Raw genomic sequence first — 17,653 nt, 5'->3', positions numbered from 1 at the left:
GTCTCAAACTGCCAAAGGAATTAGTAAGGATAAGACTTCTCAATTTAAAAGAATGCAGGAGACTGGGGTAATTGTGCACACCTTTAATCACAGTACTGAGGTAGAGGCTGGTGGATCTTTGTGATTTTGAGACCAACATGGTCTACACTGTGAGTTCTAGGGTAGCCGGGACTAAAGAGTGTGTACCTGTTTCCAAATTCAACCAGCCAGGGTCAGCAAGATTACCAGTAGGTAAAGCGCTTACTGTGTAAGCCTGATGACCTGAGGTCAATTATCCAAACCCACATGATAGAATAGAATCAAAACAAGTTGTCCTCTAACCACTATATGAGTGTTGTGGCACAAGCATGCCTTTTGCACTCCAATAAATAAAAGTTTAAAAAAAAAAGTCTATGAGAAAAATTACTAGAGGAAAAGGCACAAGTTGTCACGCAACAGCATGCTTTATGGACTATGTGCTGCTGTGCATGTTGGAAGGACTTGAAATGCAAATCAAAAGACTTGCCATTTAAATATTTGGTTGAACTCAACCATAAGGATGTTTTTCCAACGAGTAAGAGTCAGCATGCAAATGACTCTTTGGTCTGTAAAGCCTTATGGCTAATCTTGAAATACTGTAAAATGTTAAAAAAAAAAAATTGGTACTAACTTCTTTCTGATTTGGTGTCCAAGAGCTCAGTTTCATCTTCCTAGCTAGATGACAGAATAGAATTCCAGCTACCCAGAAGAGGATATGGTGGCATCTTTTCAGGAATTTGGATACCAGGCACAGAACAACAGTGCTCAACAGGACTCAGGATAGAGGTTGGAGCAAATCCACCCCTTTAAGGATGACCTTTCTTAAGATGCTCACAGCAATCAGACTTCCTTTCTAAGATTGTTTAAAAGGGGCCCTCTGTTGAAGACTGCAACAGTGGCAAACAAGGAAACTCTACAAAAAAATCTTTGCACTGAAAATATTTGGTCTTGAGCTCAGACTGCCACCTGCAGAAACAACAAAAATCTCAGTGCTGGTGACTGAACCTGGTGCCCCCAGATTCACCTAGACTGTCTGGCCAGCAAGCACCCATGATCCTCCTGTCTCCATCTCTCCTCATTATGAGAATGCCCAGCTTTTTACACATACATTGGATACACAAACTCAAGGGCTTGTGATTTCACTGCAAGTATTTTAATAACAGTAATTTCCTCAGCTTGCATCTTTCACTTTTCAAAAGATTTTTTTAATTTTTAATTTTATGTATGAATATTTACCTACATGTAGAAAACTGTCTTCTCACTTAAGGCTCATAAAAACGTTCTATAGACAACAACTGTAAGTGCCTGATAAATGTTCATGACAACATTTCTGATAAACTCAACTCTAGTGAATGTCAAAATCTCCCACAAGTACATATTAGGATTACTCAGAACTAACTAGGTGTCCTTCCTGGGAAGAGCTGGGACATAGTAGGATAGTTTAAGTTATTGAAAATTTGAGCTCTCCTAAATAGTAACAAAAAAGTTTAACTGACAGCATGTTATTGACTTACATTGTTTTTTAATTTTTAAATTTTATTTATATGGTTTGCCTGTGTATGACATCACCTGTATGACTGATACCCTTGGAGATGAGAAGAGGATCCCTTAGAGCTGGAGTTATAGTTTCAAACCAATATAAGGGCATGGGGAACCAAAGCCAGATCTTCTCTCTGTACGAGTAGCAAGTGCACTTAACCACTAAGCCATCTCTCCAGCCTATTTTTGAATGTTTTAAACGGTTTGAAAGCTGCCTCTTGAAGAAATTCAGAATATGTGCCTGATTTTGTACTCCTAAGAAATTAATTTTGTATCAGTCTTGACCGAGTGGTGCCCCAATATAAAGAAGTTACTATTGTTATGTGCACATATGTAGAAACCAAGGGTTGATATCCCATGTTTTCCTTAAGGGCTTCTCCTCCTTTCTTTCCTCCTGTGATGGTTTGTATATTGGAGGCCCAGGGAGTGACACTTGTAGAAGGTGTGGCCCTGTTGGAGTAGGTATGGCCTATTGGAGTAGGTGTGTCACTGTGGGTGTGGGCTCATCCTAGCTGCCTGGGAGCCAGTATTCTAGCAGCCTTTAGATGAAGATGTAGAACTCTCAGCTCCTCCTATCCCATGCTTGCTTGGATGCTGCCATGATCCAGACTTGATAATACTGGACTGAACCTCTGAACCTGTAAGCCAGCTCCAATTAAATGTCCTTTATAAGATTTGGCTCGGTCATGGTGTCTGTTCACAGCAGTAAAACCCTAACTAAGGCACCTCCTAAACTGGCTGGTTTTGTGTCTACTTGACACAATCTAGAGTCATCATAGAAAAATAAGCCTCGGTTGAGGTAATACCTCCATGAGATCCAGTGGTGCCATCCCTGAGCTGATGGTCCTGGGTTCTCTAAGAAAGCAGCTTGAGCAATCCATAAGGAGCAAGCCAGTAAGCAGAATCCCTCCATGGCCTCTCCATCAGCTTCTGCCTCAGAATCCTGTCGTGTTTGAGTTCCTGTCCTGACTTCAATGATAAGACAGTGCTGTGGAAGTATAAGCTGAATAAACCCTTTCCTCCCTAACGTGCTTTTTGATCATGGGGTTTCATGGGAAACCTCATTAAGACAAATTGGTACCAGGGACTGGGATATTGCTGTGATAGGTCTGCCCACCCTTTTGTTTGGAGGAATTTGGACTTTGGGTTAGTAAATGCTTTAAGCACTGTTTAATGGGCCAAACTAGTAGAAACATGGATGATGGTGGTGCTGAGGGTGGTTTGTGCTGTGGGGGCCTGGCTAAAGAGGTTCCAGAGAAAAAGAATAATACGTGGGATGGAAACTGTTCTTGTGATATTTTAGTGAAGAATGTAGCTGCTTTCTTTCTTTCTTTTTTTTTTTTTTTGTCCAAAACAAATCTTCCTGAGGCTGAATTAATTGAAGAGTTGTGAGGCTGGAGTGAAGAGTTGATTTACTGCTTTGGCAGAGGACATCTCAAAACAGTCTAGTATCAACTCTGTAGTGCAGATGTTAGTGTTTATTCTCATGCAAATTTGTAATGAATAGGAGTAAGCTGGGTAAGAAAAATACAACACGTACAATTTGCAGGAAAAGGGGGCACCAGGAAGAGGAATGGAGCAAAGTCCTGTGTTCAAGGAGATAAATTAGAAAAGCCTGATGTTAAATGGAATAAAAGAGAGTGGTGACTTCAGGGCAAGATCCAACCTAGCTAAACTTCCAGTTTGTAAAAGGGATTTAAGAAAATGCACTCACACCTTTAACCCAAACACTGGGAAAGCAGACATAGGTAGATTTCAAAATTCAAGGCCAGCCTGGTCCACAGAGAGTGATCCAGTATAGCCAAGCTTATACAGTGAAGGAAACCATGAAAACCAGAAAGCTGGAAGATGGGCCACGTTCCAGCCCCAGCAAGCAGCAGAACTTGGCAGCTTTAGCCATATGGTTCTGGCTTTAGAGTCAAGGATAAAAAAAAGGGATTATAGAATCTCCCTCTGAGACTAAGGAAAGCAGCTGAAGTCAGTCATGTTTCAGAGGTGTCCTGTATGGAGGCCTAGAGAGGCCATTGTGTGAGGCTGTGAGGGTGAAGCCTAGATTGCCTTGAAAACCCCAAGATGTTAGATATGCCAATGTCGTGGAATACCTGCTAAGAAGGGTTGCTAACATTGAGTGGCACTAGCCCAAGAAAAAGAAATGTGTTGCAGAAAACATAGCTCAAAGGAATTGGAGATCTGAAGAGTGCTTTGACATGGAGATGCAGAGTCTGAAGTTTGCCCAGCTGCTTTACAGTCTTGCTTTGGTCCAGTATTTCCTCAAAAAGCTGCCTTTTGGAATGGTAATGTATATCCTATGCCATTATATATTGGAAGTATGTGATCTGCTTTTTGATTTTTATAAGAGACTACAGTTAAGAGATTGAGTCTCAGACTTTTAAATGCTGATACTATGTGTGTATACATACAGACTATGGGGACTTTTGAGGTTAGTCTAACTGCATTTTGCATTACGATATGGCTACAAACCTATGGGGGCCAGGGAGCCAAATGTTGTGGTTTAAATAAAAATGGCCCCTATAGGCCCATAGGGAGTGGCACTATTAGGAGATGTAGCCTTACTGGAGGAGGTGTGTCACTAGATGGGGGTAGGCTTTGAGGACTCAAATGCTTAAGTCACGCCCAGTGTGGCATTCTCTTCCTGCTGCCTGCAACCCAGATGTAGAACTTTTAGCTCCTTCTCTAGCACCATGTCTGCCTACAAGCCACCATGTTCCCTGCCATAAAGATAATGGACTGAACCTCTGAAACTGTAAGCCAGTCCTAAGTAAATGTTTTCCTTCGTAAGAGTTGCCCCAGTCATGGTGTCTCTTCACAGCAATAGAAACTGTAACTAAGACACTGCCCTCAATCCCTATTTTGTGTGTGTGATGTACACAGGTATGTATAGATAGATGTACATCCATGTATCTGTATGCAGAAGTATGAGAAGGATAGCAAGTATCCACTCGTTGCCCTATTTTTCCTTGAGATGGTTTCACTGATCTAGAGCTGGGCCAGTGACAGAATGCCTCAGCAATCTTTCCATCTACCTCCCTCAAAGTGCTGAGGTTAGAGGTATGAGGCTGCCATGCCTAACTTTTGCATGGCTACTTGAAATTTAAACTTAAATTTAAACTTAGGTCTTACTGCTTATGCAGAAAGTACTCTGATCCACTATGGTAATCTCAATTGTCAACTTTCAAACTAGAACCACCTAGGAGATGGGCCACTAGGTATGATGATTGTGGGAACCTACCTGTTTTGTTTTATTTTGAGATAAAGTCTCACTATGTAGCTTTGGCTGGCATGGAACTCCCAATGTGGATCAAGCTGACCTCCAACGTATAAGAGATCTGCCTGTTTCCCTAGTGCTGGAGTTAAAGGTGTACACCATGATGCCCAGCTCCCTCCCCTCCTCAGATTTATTTAATTTATTTTAGAGTATATAAATGTTTGCTCACATATATATCTATACACCACATGCATGCCTGGTGCCCAAAGAAGCTGGAGGGCATTCAGTCTCCCAGAACTGATGCTGCAGAAGGTTGTGAACTGTCACATGGATGGCAGAAACCCAACCTGAATCCTCTGCCAAAAACAAGTTCTTTCACCTTTGAGCCATCTTCCAGCTCTAGATTATCTTAATGAGGTTAAATAAAATAGGAAGATGTGCCCAACTATGGATACTATTCTGTGGTCTGTCATCCTGAACTGTATTAAAAAGAGAAAGTACGCTGAGCACAAGCATCTAGCACTGTCTGTTTCCTAACTGTGGTTGTGATGTGCTTCAAGCTCTTGCTGCCTTAACTTTCATACTATAACGGCCTCCTTCAACCATGGACCAAAATAAACCCTTCCTTCCTTAGGTACTTTTCTGTTGTTACTGGAATAAAGGACTGTACGGGCTGGTTTTGTGTGTTAACTTGATACAAGCTACAGTCATCACAGAGAAAGGAGCCTCAGTTGAGGAAATGCCTCCATGAGATATAGGCATTTTCTCAATTAGTGTTCAATGGAAGAAGGCCCAGCCTATTGTGGGTGGTGCCATTCCTGGGCTGGTAGTCCTGGGTTCTGTACGAAGGGCAGGCTGAGCAAGGCAGGAGAAGCAAGCCAGTAAGCAGCTCCCTTCTATGCTTTCTGGATCAGCTCCTGCCCCAAGATTCCAGCCCTGCTTGGTTGAGTTTCTGTCCTAACTTCCTCTAGTGATAGATTATGATCTGAAGTATAAGCCAAATAAACCCTTTCTTCCCTAGCTTGCTTTTTGTTCACTAAGAGAAACCCTAACTAAGACAAATACCATGAACAAAGGCAACTTAAGAAAGTCTATTTTGGTTTATGGCTCCAGAGAGATTCCATAATAGTCTATTATGGCATAGGTATTAGAGCTGGAGGAGAAACTGAGGTATCACATCTTCAAGTGAAAACACAGTGTAGATAGGAAATGGAAGACACAAACTCTCAAAGCCCACCAAGACTGTGCCATCTCACCAAACAGCACCATCAACCAGGGACCGAGAGTTCAAATACATGAGCTTATAGGGACATTTTCCATTCAAAACCACCACACTTCCTTAAGTGGCTTTTGTCAGGGCATTTTTACCACAGCCCCCCACCCCAGTAACTTAGAAACTTAACCATCTCCCAGACACCCACATTAGTTTTTGTATTTTTTGAGATAGCCTCTCTTACTAAACCTAGAACTCATGGATTCAGCTCGATTGCCTGGCCAGCAAGACCTCAGGATCCCCCTTTCTTCAACTCACTGTTGCTAAAATTCAGGCATTCTCTGCCACATCCTGCTGCTTTTTATATGTGGGTATGAGGCATCTGAACTCATGTCAGGCAAAATACTCATCTATATAAAAATATTCATAATCATAAAAATATATTTAAAAAAATTAAAAGTCTAATATAATGGAGGGTTACCATAATGAATCACAAGACTCAAAACTGTATAGTTTTATATCAAAGAAAAAGTTCTTAAAGAAAAAAAGACATTGTCTATACTTGATAAGTCAAGAACTAACAGGGCAAAGACATTTTTATAAGCAGAAAGCAAATTTAAGATATTAAGATATAGGGGTAAGCAAAGACTATACACGGACTGATCCTGGGCTCCAAATTCATAGGTAGCAATGAATAGCCTAGTAAGGGCACCAATGGAAGGGGAAGAAGCCCTTGGCCCTGCCAAGGCTGGACCCCCAGTGAACGGGATTGTTGGGGGTAGGACAGTAATGAGGGGAGGATGGGGAGGGTAACACCCACATAGAAGGGGAGGGGGAGGGGCTAGGGGAATGTTGACCTGGAAACTGGGAAAGGGAATAACAGTTGAAATGTAAGTAAGAAATACCCAATTTAATAAAGATGGAGAAAAAAAAAAAGATATAGGGGTAAGGACAGGGTGAAGCAGACCTGGTTCAGGAGCCTACTATGTTTGCTGCTTCAAATCTAAAGTAATGTTGGCCTAAAGTCATGTGATATGTATGTGCTACTGCTACTTTTGACAAGGACATGGGAATGCATATGTCTAGTTCCTAAGAGAGCAGAGAAATGAATTCATAAAACTTGGACAATCCAAGACTCAGAAACCTGACACTGGAGAGATGACTGCTCTCTCCCCATTGAGGATATGCCTTGCTAGCAGTAACTGCTGTTTCAGAGCTGAGAGCTCAATTTATAAACATTCCCCTACATGGAAACGGTAAGTTTTATGCAATGAAGTTATAAGCCCTGATGATAAAAAGAGCAATGAAGACTGTTAAGATTTAGACTTTCTCCACAGATCTGAGAGGGACTATGAGGCTAGGAATCGTACCTAAGAGTAAACTTTAGCTAGTTTTTATGTATGACTCCATGAATGTACACATGAAATTGATATTAATGTTATTTTCTTCTCTTAACGAATTCAGGATGGCCTTTTAGGACTGTGTGCATACATATCAAGTCAACCTCAACAAGAAATCCTTATTAAGTGAAAATAAAACTGAACACTTGAAAAACAACAATTATTATCAAGGTAATTATTCTTGTCATGAGCTAAACCAATACAAGCAGTTAAGCCTCATCATTTTCATAGTTCTAATATATTTCTTTAAAAATATATTTCTAGGGGGTGGAGAAATGGTTCAATGGTTAAAAGCACTGGCTGCTCTTCCAGAGGATTGGGGTTCGATTCTTAGCACTCACATGGCAGCTCATAACCATTGTTTAACTCTAGTTCCAGGGGATCCAATACCTCTTTTGACTTCTGCAGGCACTATACACAAATTGTGCATAGACACAAATTCAGGCAAAACACACATATATTTACATGTGTCTTTTCTTTGAATATCCATTCTTTGGTAAATTTGTCTTTGTTTCAGAAATGTAATTCAAAACGCAAATCTTCGTTTCTTCGAAGAATTCATAGTTGTAGTATAAAGTAGGGAGGTTTATAAAAAGTGCAAAGACCTAGGTCAGAATCCCATTTCTGCTACAATAAGCTTTTGGCTAACAACATGGTTTTTGAGGCATGGTTTCTCATCTATAAAATGGTAACAGTAACCAACCTCGAAAGGTTACCAATCAGAGTTATCCTTGCATAGGGTCTGGTTTACTGAATATTCAAGTATGTTATTAGTGATGATAGAATAATGACACTTACTTTTCAAGGTCTGGCCCTGACTATACCCCCTCTACACCTCATGTTGCCTGCAGGTACCAAGCTGTTTTATGCCTCGATCTCTTTTCCTAAGTTTCTCCTCATGTTAATCCCTCTAGAATCTGCCACAAATTTCTCACTATACTTACCTAGTCTGTCTGATAAATGCTTGTCATTGAAGGGCCATCTAGTGCACACACTGTTACACTTACTGTTACTCCTTAACTGGGTGTGATAAGCACCCCTGTATTGCGGACAGTAGCAAGTGATTAAACAATCTGGTCTACCATTGTGCAGTAACAAGTATATAAGAAACCAAGACACAGCCTTAGAGTTAAAATTACTGCACAATAACAATCAGATTTGTTGACTTGAGGCTGAGATAAAAATTTCAAGTCATCTTACTAAACACAACCACCCTATCCATGCAGAAAAATCTTACTAACAGCTGCTTTTGTCATTTTTATTTTTATTTAGTGTCAGCATCCTGCTTTGGATATGAATCATGTGCTGACTTCTTTGGGACTGTTTTGAAAACCACAGAGCATACTGATTTCTACTCTTTCAAAAGCAAGGGTGCCAGCTATTGTGCTAGCCCCTGTCACTCACCTCAGCCACCTGCTGGGTCCCCACTCTGTGCTGAACCAGCCCCTCCATATTTGTAGCCATGGTGAAGCAAGATCATTAGAGAACCTGTTTGGAAAAATGCAGCAACTTCTATCAGGTATGGAAAACCAGGCTACTGGAAAATTATCACTCATCAGAATTCATCTTTGATACTATCTTACAAGGACCATGTCTTCTATAGGAAACAAAGCCAGAAGGGTCATCAAATCTAGATATGCCATAAAATTAACCAACTTTTATAGAAACATTTTAATTGGGAAATTTCTCTTGGCAGATATAAATGCAGAGGAATAAGGGACTTATCAGATCTTCCAAGTTTAACCACTCAGAGAGGTGAAATCTTTACATAACTTTTTGTCACAGTACACTGAGTAAAATGGTGGCTATTTGAGAAAACCGTGAGGTCAACTTTGGGCAGAATACTAGCTTGCTATATTGTTATCAACTAAACTTTTATTACTAGTAGCAATATGAGAAGCAAAACCATGCCCAGATTACACAACTCATTTACAGGCTGAAAGACAAACAATAACCAACAAAGAGAGACAAAGAATATGCTAATCAATTTATTATCAATTAATATATATTTGAGACAGGGTCTCACTGTGTAACTCTAACTGGCCTGAAACTTATGTAAACCAGGTTAGCCTCAAACTCAAGAGAACCACACATGCCTCTGCCTCCCAAATGTTGAGATTAAAAGAGTACGTGTGTGTGTGTGTGTGTGTGTGTGTGTGTGTGTGTGTGTGTATGTGTCCCCATGTCCTTAGCTTTCCACTAATAGAAAAAAAAATATTGATGCCATCATTTGCAAAATTTGAGGATGATCACTGAACGATTGAAAGACCAAAAAGCCTGAGAGCCTCCTAGATTAGAGTCACTTCTGACTCTCTATGTCTTCTTGTCACAAACAAGACAGCTCTGCATTCCCTAGACACTTTTCAAAAGCCAGGGTTTATTTGGGACAATTCATTACTTGCATAGGTCTCAGGCTAAACAGGAAAACAAGCTCTAGCAGAATTATGTTTGAATTTGCACATAAAACTGTACAGTGTTACTGTACAGTTTATCTATGTGTAATATACACAGATGTACCATTAGTTCTTTTGCTTGCTTGGACTACTATACAATCAATAGTTTCACAAAATACCTTTCTATAGCATTCCTACTTATGAGGCACAGATCTCCAAGCTTTCTGTGGCCATTATCTGTATTTTTCTACCCATTATTAGGTAGCTGCTCCTATTACTTTAACTTCCAATTAGATTGTTTCATTGCCTAGATGAGTAGTAAATGAAGTGTGAAACTATGGTTGACAACATAAAAAGACCTAGAACCTGTAAGCACAGGTACTGCACCAACAGGGACAGGATACCAGATCACAGACATCAGTGATTCACCTCCATTTAATATGGCCAGGCATGAGCTACAGGGGCTAGTCTTCTTACTCTGAAGCCTTTTCTTTCAGGGAATATGGGGCTAAAGAACAAACTAGAGCCCATCACACATGCTAATCATGTTCTATCAGTAAGCTATATTGCCAGTCTGATTTTTTTTTAAGTAGGCAAAACTTTTTGTTTCTTAAAGTGCAACAGGAAACAATGGCTTTTTTGTTATTTTTTGTTGCTATTTTGTTTTGATTTTTTTTTGTCCTTGCTATGATTTAGTTCCAACTTAGAGAAAAAGGGAAAGCAACATTTGAGATATGCAGATAAGCTGTAGCACACAGCTACATGTGTGAGGTCAAATGGCAAGAATTAAATCCAGACAGCCACAACTAATCATTTTATAATTCTGAAACATAAACAGTGTTTCTGCTGCTAACTGTGGTTTAAGTAAAAGTGACTCTAAATACACTGAAACACTGGTAGAGAATTATTACTGAATATATAGAAATATTAGAACATTCTTTTAAAAGACCTATCTTTTTATGGGGTTTCCTGAAAAGACCCCATAGATCATTGAATTCCAAGTTTAGTAACTCAGAAAACTTATTGCAATGGTCCACTTTATGGGCTTCTTTTTGTTTTTGTTTTATATTGTTAAATTCACAGCTTTAAACCTGCTAGGAAAGCACTCTATCACCGAACTGTACCCCTACCCTGAATCACTTTAAATCTGCAGAGACCATCAACTTAAGATAGTTATGAGTCTCAAAATAATTCTAATATATATATATGTTATATATATATATACACACACACATACACATACATATTATGTCAGGAAATAGTACACCTGTTAAGCTTTAAAAAGCTAAGCATTCTGGATATTTGACTGGGTAAGTGTATACATTTGTAAATGTGTTTGCCCATTCTTTAACATGTCTTGATGAATAGCAGTATGATATTAATGCTGAATGGATCAATATTTTGGAAGTTTGTATTACCTTTTTATTTATTAGCATACAGTGGGGGTGCATGTGTATGTAGTGGTGTACATGTGAAGAGGGCAATTTGCAATTGATTCTTTCTGCCTTTACAAGGGTTCTAAAGCCTGAACTCACCACTGGGCTTGTAAGCACCTACCCCAAGTCATCTGCCAGCTTTGGCAGCCTGCATTTTGCCTACCCTAGGGTTAAAAATACCTTGGTATGTATTTTATTATATAAATGCTAAATAATGTTATCATTCACTTTTTAAGCTCTTAATCCATGTGCCTATTAGGTTTTAGAGTGTGATGAGTCAGGCAACATGAACTGAACCACCTAATCTGTAATTGTCATCTCTGCCATCATAACTCAGGTTTCCTTCTGCATGTAGCTATAATGGCAGGTTCTCTATTCCACCACTGGCTATTTACCTTTCTTTTGCTACCACCATTACTTCACTGTCACAGCTTTATAGGCCTTGCCCACTTCCTGAACCATCTCTTGAATTCCTGGAATTCTTGATGTCAATGTTGGTTTTCTACCTCCCAAGCAGCTTCAGCCATCAACTGCTAAATAAAAAACAAAAGGAGGAATGTTTGCCTTCTAAGAGAACAAGCAGAGACAGTCAAAGTAAGAACAAACAGAGAAACTGCAGACAACCTTGATTCCAACAGAAAGACTTTCATCCAACCAGAGCAGGTAAGTTAGAGGGCATTTCAAAACTGCATTTAACCATGGTAGAAATGGGGTGTTGTAAACCAAATCCTACTCTTGTGTTTAAAAAAAAAAAAAAAAAAAAGGAAAGGAAAAGGAAAAAGAAAAAGAGAGGAAGAAAAAAAGGGAAGCTGCTTTTTTCAGGACATCACAATGTAAAAAGTAAAACAAAACAAAACAAAACAAAAAACACTCAGGAAATGTCAGGAAGCAGGGCTTCCTTTAACTAGGTGCTCCTGAAATAAAGATAATGTGGGCAAGACTCTCTCAACACCATACAACCACAGGACATCCCACAATCACAAAAGGCATACAGGAGAGGGTGGTCAGAGCCTTTGGAACAAAGCATGGGGCTCAGAGCCTTTGGAACAAAGTATGGGGCATCAGTTTCAATTAGAGGGCATCTATCTCCTTTCCCAAAATAACAAGCTCCAGAACAGTGGTTGCTGGAAAACTCAGTCACTAACTCCATAATTGAGATCTAGAAATAACCAAACTAAAACCTATTACTACAGAAATAAGCTTTTAGGGACCTGGAGAACTAGATGTGTGACTCAGTGAAAGATAGCCTGCTTAGCATGCGTAAGACCTGGGTTTTGATCAAAAGCACCAAAAAGAAAAGGCCTTGGCTTGTGGAGGTAAGCTTAACACCACCAACAGTAACCAACAGCTGTGCTGTATTAATAAGCACTGTGGACAGAACACAGCTAACTCTGGCTATAGAGACCCAAAGATGACTCATCCAGTCTAGCTAACCTTCAGATTGTACCCAGAGTTATGTTGATGGACGAGAACCCAAGTAATTGCCAAAAGAGTTATCAAGACACAGCACTGTAAGTAAAAAATATGGTAAGTCCAAGATAGCCCAAGTCTTATTAAGTAACTGCTATGACCAGACAATAAGCTGAAAGTTGAGAATTAATAAAATAAGGGAAGTCCTTTGTCCTTGATGAACCTGATGCAATTTTTTTTTTTTTTTTGGTTTTTTTTTTTCGGAGCTGGGGACCGAACCCAGGGCCTTGCGCTTCCTAGGCAAGCGCTCTACCACTGAGCTAAACCCCCAACCCCAACCTGATGCAATTTAATGGCTATGGTAAGTGTTCCAAGGAAGAAGTAACTCTGGGGAGCTAATGACACTTAAAGAGGAGTTGGTTAGTGAGATGCCTCTGTGGGTAAAAGCACTTGCCTTCAAGCCTGACAGCCTGATTTAGATACCCTGGATCTACATGATAAAAGAGATCAACTGCCCTGACCAAGTCTCCCTGTTGTGAGGCTTTGGCACTAAGCTGATCTCTCTAATGGTAACCATGTCAGACTGTCAAAACTAGATGCAAAATGTTTATATTGAACCTGGAACTCATAGTATGTTGTAGTTACTATTTGTTGAAGGTGCTGCTTTTACCTTCTCAAAAAACAAAAACAAAGAAACATGAAGGCAGAAACTAAAGCTGTGAAACATACTTTAAGATTTACCCAAGACTGAACTGTATATATGTTGTATAAACAACCACAGGCCAACTATAATTCACAATGTTAAGCTGCAAGCTGGGTAAAATGAAAGGGCTGAATTAGGGTATAATCTGAAATAATTAAAAATAAGTCAAGTTTGGGCAGTGGTGGTCCACACCTTTAATCCAGCACTCAGGAGGCAGAGGCAGGTGGATCTGAGTTTGAGGCTAGCCTGGTCTAAAGAAGAGTAAGTTCCATAACAGCCAAGGCTACACACAGAAACTCCATCTCAGGGTAAAAGAAAAAAAAAGGAGAGAAAAAAAAAATCAAGGCCACATGTAGTGAGCATGCCTTTTTGACATTTAGAAAGTTTAACATTTAGAAATTAGCAATTATTTAAATTAGTTACTAAATGTTCTAGCCCATGAATTTAAGAGATAAGTAAGGGCTGGAGAGATGGCTCAGCAGTAAAAGCACTGACCAATCTTCCAGAGGTCCTGAGTTCAATTCCCAGCAACCGCATGGTGGTTCACAACCATCTGTAATAGGATCGGATGCCCTCTTCTAGTGTGTCTGAAGACAGCAACAGTATACTCACATAAAGTAAATATGTCTTTAAAAAAATGAAAAAAAGAGCTAAGTAACTGTTACTGTTTAAAACTAATTTGTTCTACATAGTGAGTTCCAGTAAGAGACCCTAACACAAAAAAAGCAGTATCTAATGATCATTTGAAAAAAATAAAAGACAGGCAGGCTGGCTGTCATGATAGCACACACCTTTAATCTCAGCAATTAGGAGTTAAAGGTAGACCAATGCCTATGACTTCAAGGTCAGCTGGTCTACATAGTGAGACTCTGTCTTAAAAAAAAGAAAAGGAGAGACTACTGGATAGAATTTGGTTTTAAGTATATTCTGTTAGAAACCTATTTTTCTTTTTACATTTTTAAATTTTATTTATTCTCTTATTTCTTCCCAACCACAATTTCCCTCCTCCCTTTCCAGTCTCCCCCTCACAACTAACCTCATTCCTCCTCCATTTCCCTTCAGGTTAATGGTAGGCCTTCCAGGGGTATCAACCAAACATGGCATATCAAGGTACAATAAGACTAGGCACCTCCTCTCATATTAAGGCTGGATGAGGCAAACCATAAGAGGAAAAGGGTCCCAAAAACAGGCAAAAAAAAAAAAAAAAAAAAAAAAACAAAGACAACACTCACTCCCACTGTTAGAGGAGTCCCACAAGAAGCCCAAACTACACATCTGTAACATATGTTCAGAGGACCTAGGTCAGACCCATGTAAAAACCTATTTATATTCATGGAAAAATAAAAATCTAGTTGACAGAAGAAACACAAAGCCACAGATTAGATGTCAGATTAGAATTTGGAATTAGGACATAAAAAAAAATAAAAAAGTTTAATATAATACCAATGTTCTTCAGTAGAAAACATGTTCTTTAGATGCCTCTAAGGTCAAGCTTAAATCCACAATGTTATCGAAATCCTGACACTTTTAAGACTTCAAATGATCACTTAGCCTCTGGGTCATGTATATTCCTACTCATCATGCCCATCCAAAGGAGACTAGTTTCTTCTTCCAATAAGAAAAGGGAGAAATAACATTCCTGAGGGGACAGAAAAGCAAGGAATGGAGAGCATAGAAAAGCAGCAGCAGCAGCTTTCGCAGCCATGTTCTTCCTATGCACCTGGGGAACTGCTAGAGATCTGTATGTGTGGAGACTGCTCCTAACATTTTCATACTGTGGATGACTTCCTCATTCTACCAACAACTCAAGTGTAATAATGGTGATACTGATTCTGTTTCTGTTAGAATGAGCCAGGGATAAATAACTGGAAAAGGAGGACTAGGTATATTTTGATCCTCAGCACACCTGAGTATGATGCACAAACTCCAACAAGGAAGTCAAAAGAATGGACACACAAGGAAACATGTGTAAGTGGGCCAGCTGCTAATGAAGTGCTAGTATTCCAACTCATATCACTCTGACTTTAAAACTTACACTATTACCTCTAGATCACACTATACTTCAAAGTAACTTCCCAAGAAAACAAAAAAGCCAAGGAAGAAAAACAGTAACAGGGTATCAGTTACTTCTCTCTTTCCATCATAGACTAGAACATTTAATAACTAATTTAAACAACTGCTAATTTCTATATGTTATACACTTAAGTACTGCTGTCAGGAATTTATAATCCAGTTCTACCATGACAATTTCTTAGGAATTCAAAAATACTTTTAATATTTTAGCTACACAGTAATTATACTGACCAGAATCGTTAAGACAGAAAGTAAGTAGAACAGTGAGGGTACTTTTAACACTTTTGTTGCTGTTGTTGTTTTGAGACAAGAGTTTTTCTGTATAGTCCTGTGAAGGCTGTCTTGGAACTCTGTAGACCAGGCTGGCCTCAAACTCAAATCCCAAGTGCTGGGATTAAAGGCATGCACCACCACTGCCTGGCAATTTTTAACACTTTTAAGTAATAATTTTACTGAATATGCAAATACACACAAATACAACATGCAAGTACAAAAGTGTTCAACTAAACATCATGACTACTAACAGAATTACACCAGAAAACAATAGTACCAGCAGCCTTTAGTATCTGATGCATCTCTCCTGTTATCATTAACTTTCTATTCTTCTCCTAATATCTGCTTATCAAAGATGATTTTTGCTTGTTTTTTAACTATATGTATTATACATTTTAGTTTTTGCTTTTCTGGGATAGGAGTTCACTATGTAGCCTAGGCTCGCCTCAAACTTGTCATCGGGAGCCTCAGACCTGAGGTAGGCCCCTCATTCTGTAATCTCCAGATTTTAGTGTCTCTTTTTTGTTGCCAACTATAATAAGTAGTACTTAATCATTGTATGATCACTATCTTTCATTCATTCATGCTCCTGTCACACACGGGAAGATACAGAGCTAAGATCACAAATATGCACTACCACACCTGGTTCAATCACACACCCTATTAAGGGGGTATCTCATACTTCTCTAGAAAAACAATTATAATAATCTCATTTCTTAAAATTGTACTAAGTAAATTAATACATATATCCTAGTAATCAACCTTTTCAGCTGAGTACTGATATACTATCACTGTGGCATCTGCTTTTCAACTTGGTAAAACAATAATTACTAGGTATTCACCTTATCAGCCTAGTAAATCTTGTATTACTGAGGAATAGGGGTGTGGGAGAGAGGACCGTGACCAATATAAATGTCATTTCTGACATGTTCTATTAATACACAATCAGATTCTCTGTAGAATAAAAGGCCCTGGGGAAAATGCATACTGAAGTATTCCAGAATTGAGCAATTTCTCAAGAGGCATCCAATCAGCCAGTGCTAGAATGTAAAGCCACCTACTGGTAGCTTGGTAGGAACATTTTTTAGCTCCTGCATAGCTGTTTCTTACTACACAGAGCAGTAAAGGTAAACAGGAAGGTTCCTGGAGAGCTCTCCTTTGAGTCCAGTCCCATCAGCCTCATTTATCCTAAGAGCTGCCTACCCTTTGCTCCAGACCCAAATACATTCTTCCACATCTCCCATGAATCCAAACTGGAGAAAAGTAATCTTGCTATGAAATTCCTTTCTATTTACATTCTAACATTTCCAAAAAACCTTTGGGGTTATCCTCAATAAATACAAAATAGATGATATTACCACCTATTAAAGGGTTTTAAGTCTTTTATTATTAGGAAGGTACTTTTTCTTGTCTATTAAGTCATATTTTGCCCTGAAACCGACTTTCACTGACATATGCTTTCTATAAAATCCAAGACTGCCTCATCAAGTCCAGTTAAAAGTCTGGACTAACTTATTCATTTCCTGTCCTTAACATTTCACTTTTCATCTCTCCCAAGATGCCCAGATGCCAGGGTGAACCTGGCTAAACTATCCCTAAACAAATGCCCATGCCAATGTCCTGAGTTAGGCTTCAGTTCCCTTATACACACCTCCTTCTCATCACTGTGAGCTATACCAACTGAAAATGTTCCTGGCTGTCATACCTTTACGTAGAAAGCTCTCCCTGCTTCAACACTAGCTTTTCAGTAATGAAGAGGGGTATCCTAGCTACCAGAGTTCACAGAAAGTGGCAAAGGTTGTGGGGAAAGAACAAGATAGCAAAGAATGACAGAGAATATCAGCCTTTAGGCAAGTTAAACCTCCAAAGACCAAAAAAGCCATCTTCTATAGTGTGTGACAGAAACATGGATTTCAGATGATGATCACACACAGAAGTCAGCCATTAAGTGAGATATAACATTTACCTT

General features: G+C 39.3%; 1 protein-coding gene across 6 annotated transcripts in view; it reads right to left on the bottom strand.

The window, feature by feature from the left end:
• Nucleotides 1-17,653, bottom strand: part of Nr2c2 (nuclear receptor subfamily 2, group C, member 2) — a 56,593-nt gene that overhangs the window by 35,527 nt on the left and 3,413 nt on the right. For 3 of the 6 annotated variants that reach the window (XM_039108269.2, XM_039108266.2, XM_039108273.1), the window contains one exon: nt 8,801-8,884. The exons of the other annotated variants lie outside the window; for them this stretch is intronic. Coding sequence is in view for 1 of the 3 variants with exons in the window: in XM_039108266.2 (XP_038964194.1) it covers nt 8,801-8,860 (60 nt within the window). In the remaining 2 variants the exon portion in view is untranslated. Of the gene's footprint in view, nt 1-8,800; nt 8,885-17,653 lie in introns of those variants that run through there. 6 annotated transcript variants of the gene reach the window in all.

This window comes from Rattus norvegicus, chromosome 4, assembly GCF_036323735.1.
Source record: "Rattus norvegicus strain BN/NHsdMcwi chromosome 4, GRCr8, whole genome shotgun sequence".
In the NCBI taxonomy this organism is placed as follows: Eukaryota; Metazoa; Chordata; class Mammalia; order Rodentia; family Muridae; genus Rattus; species Rattus norvegicus.
Note: the sequence above shows the minus strand (reverse complement) of the source record. Positions and strands in the feature narration are given on the sequence as shown.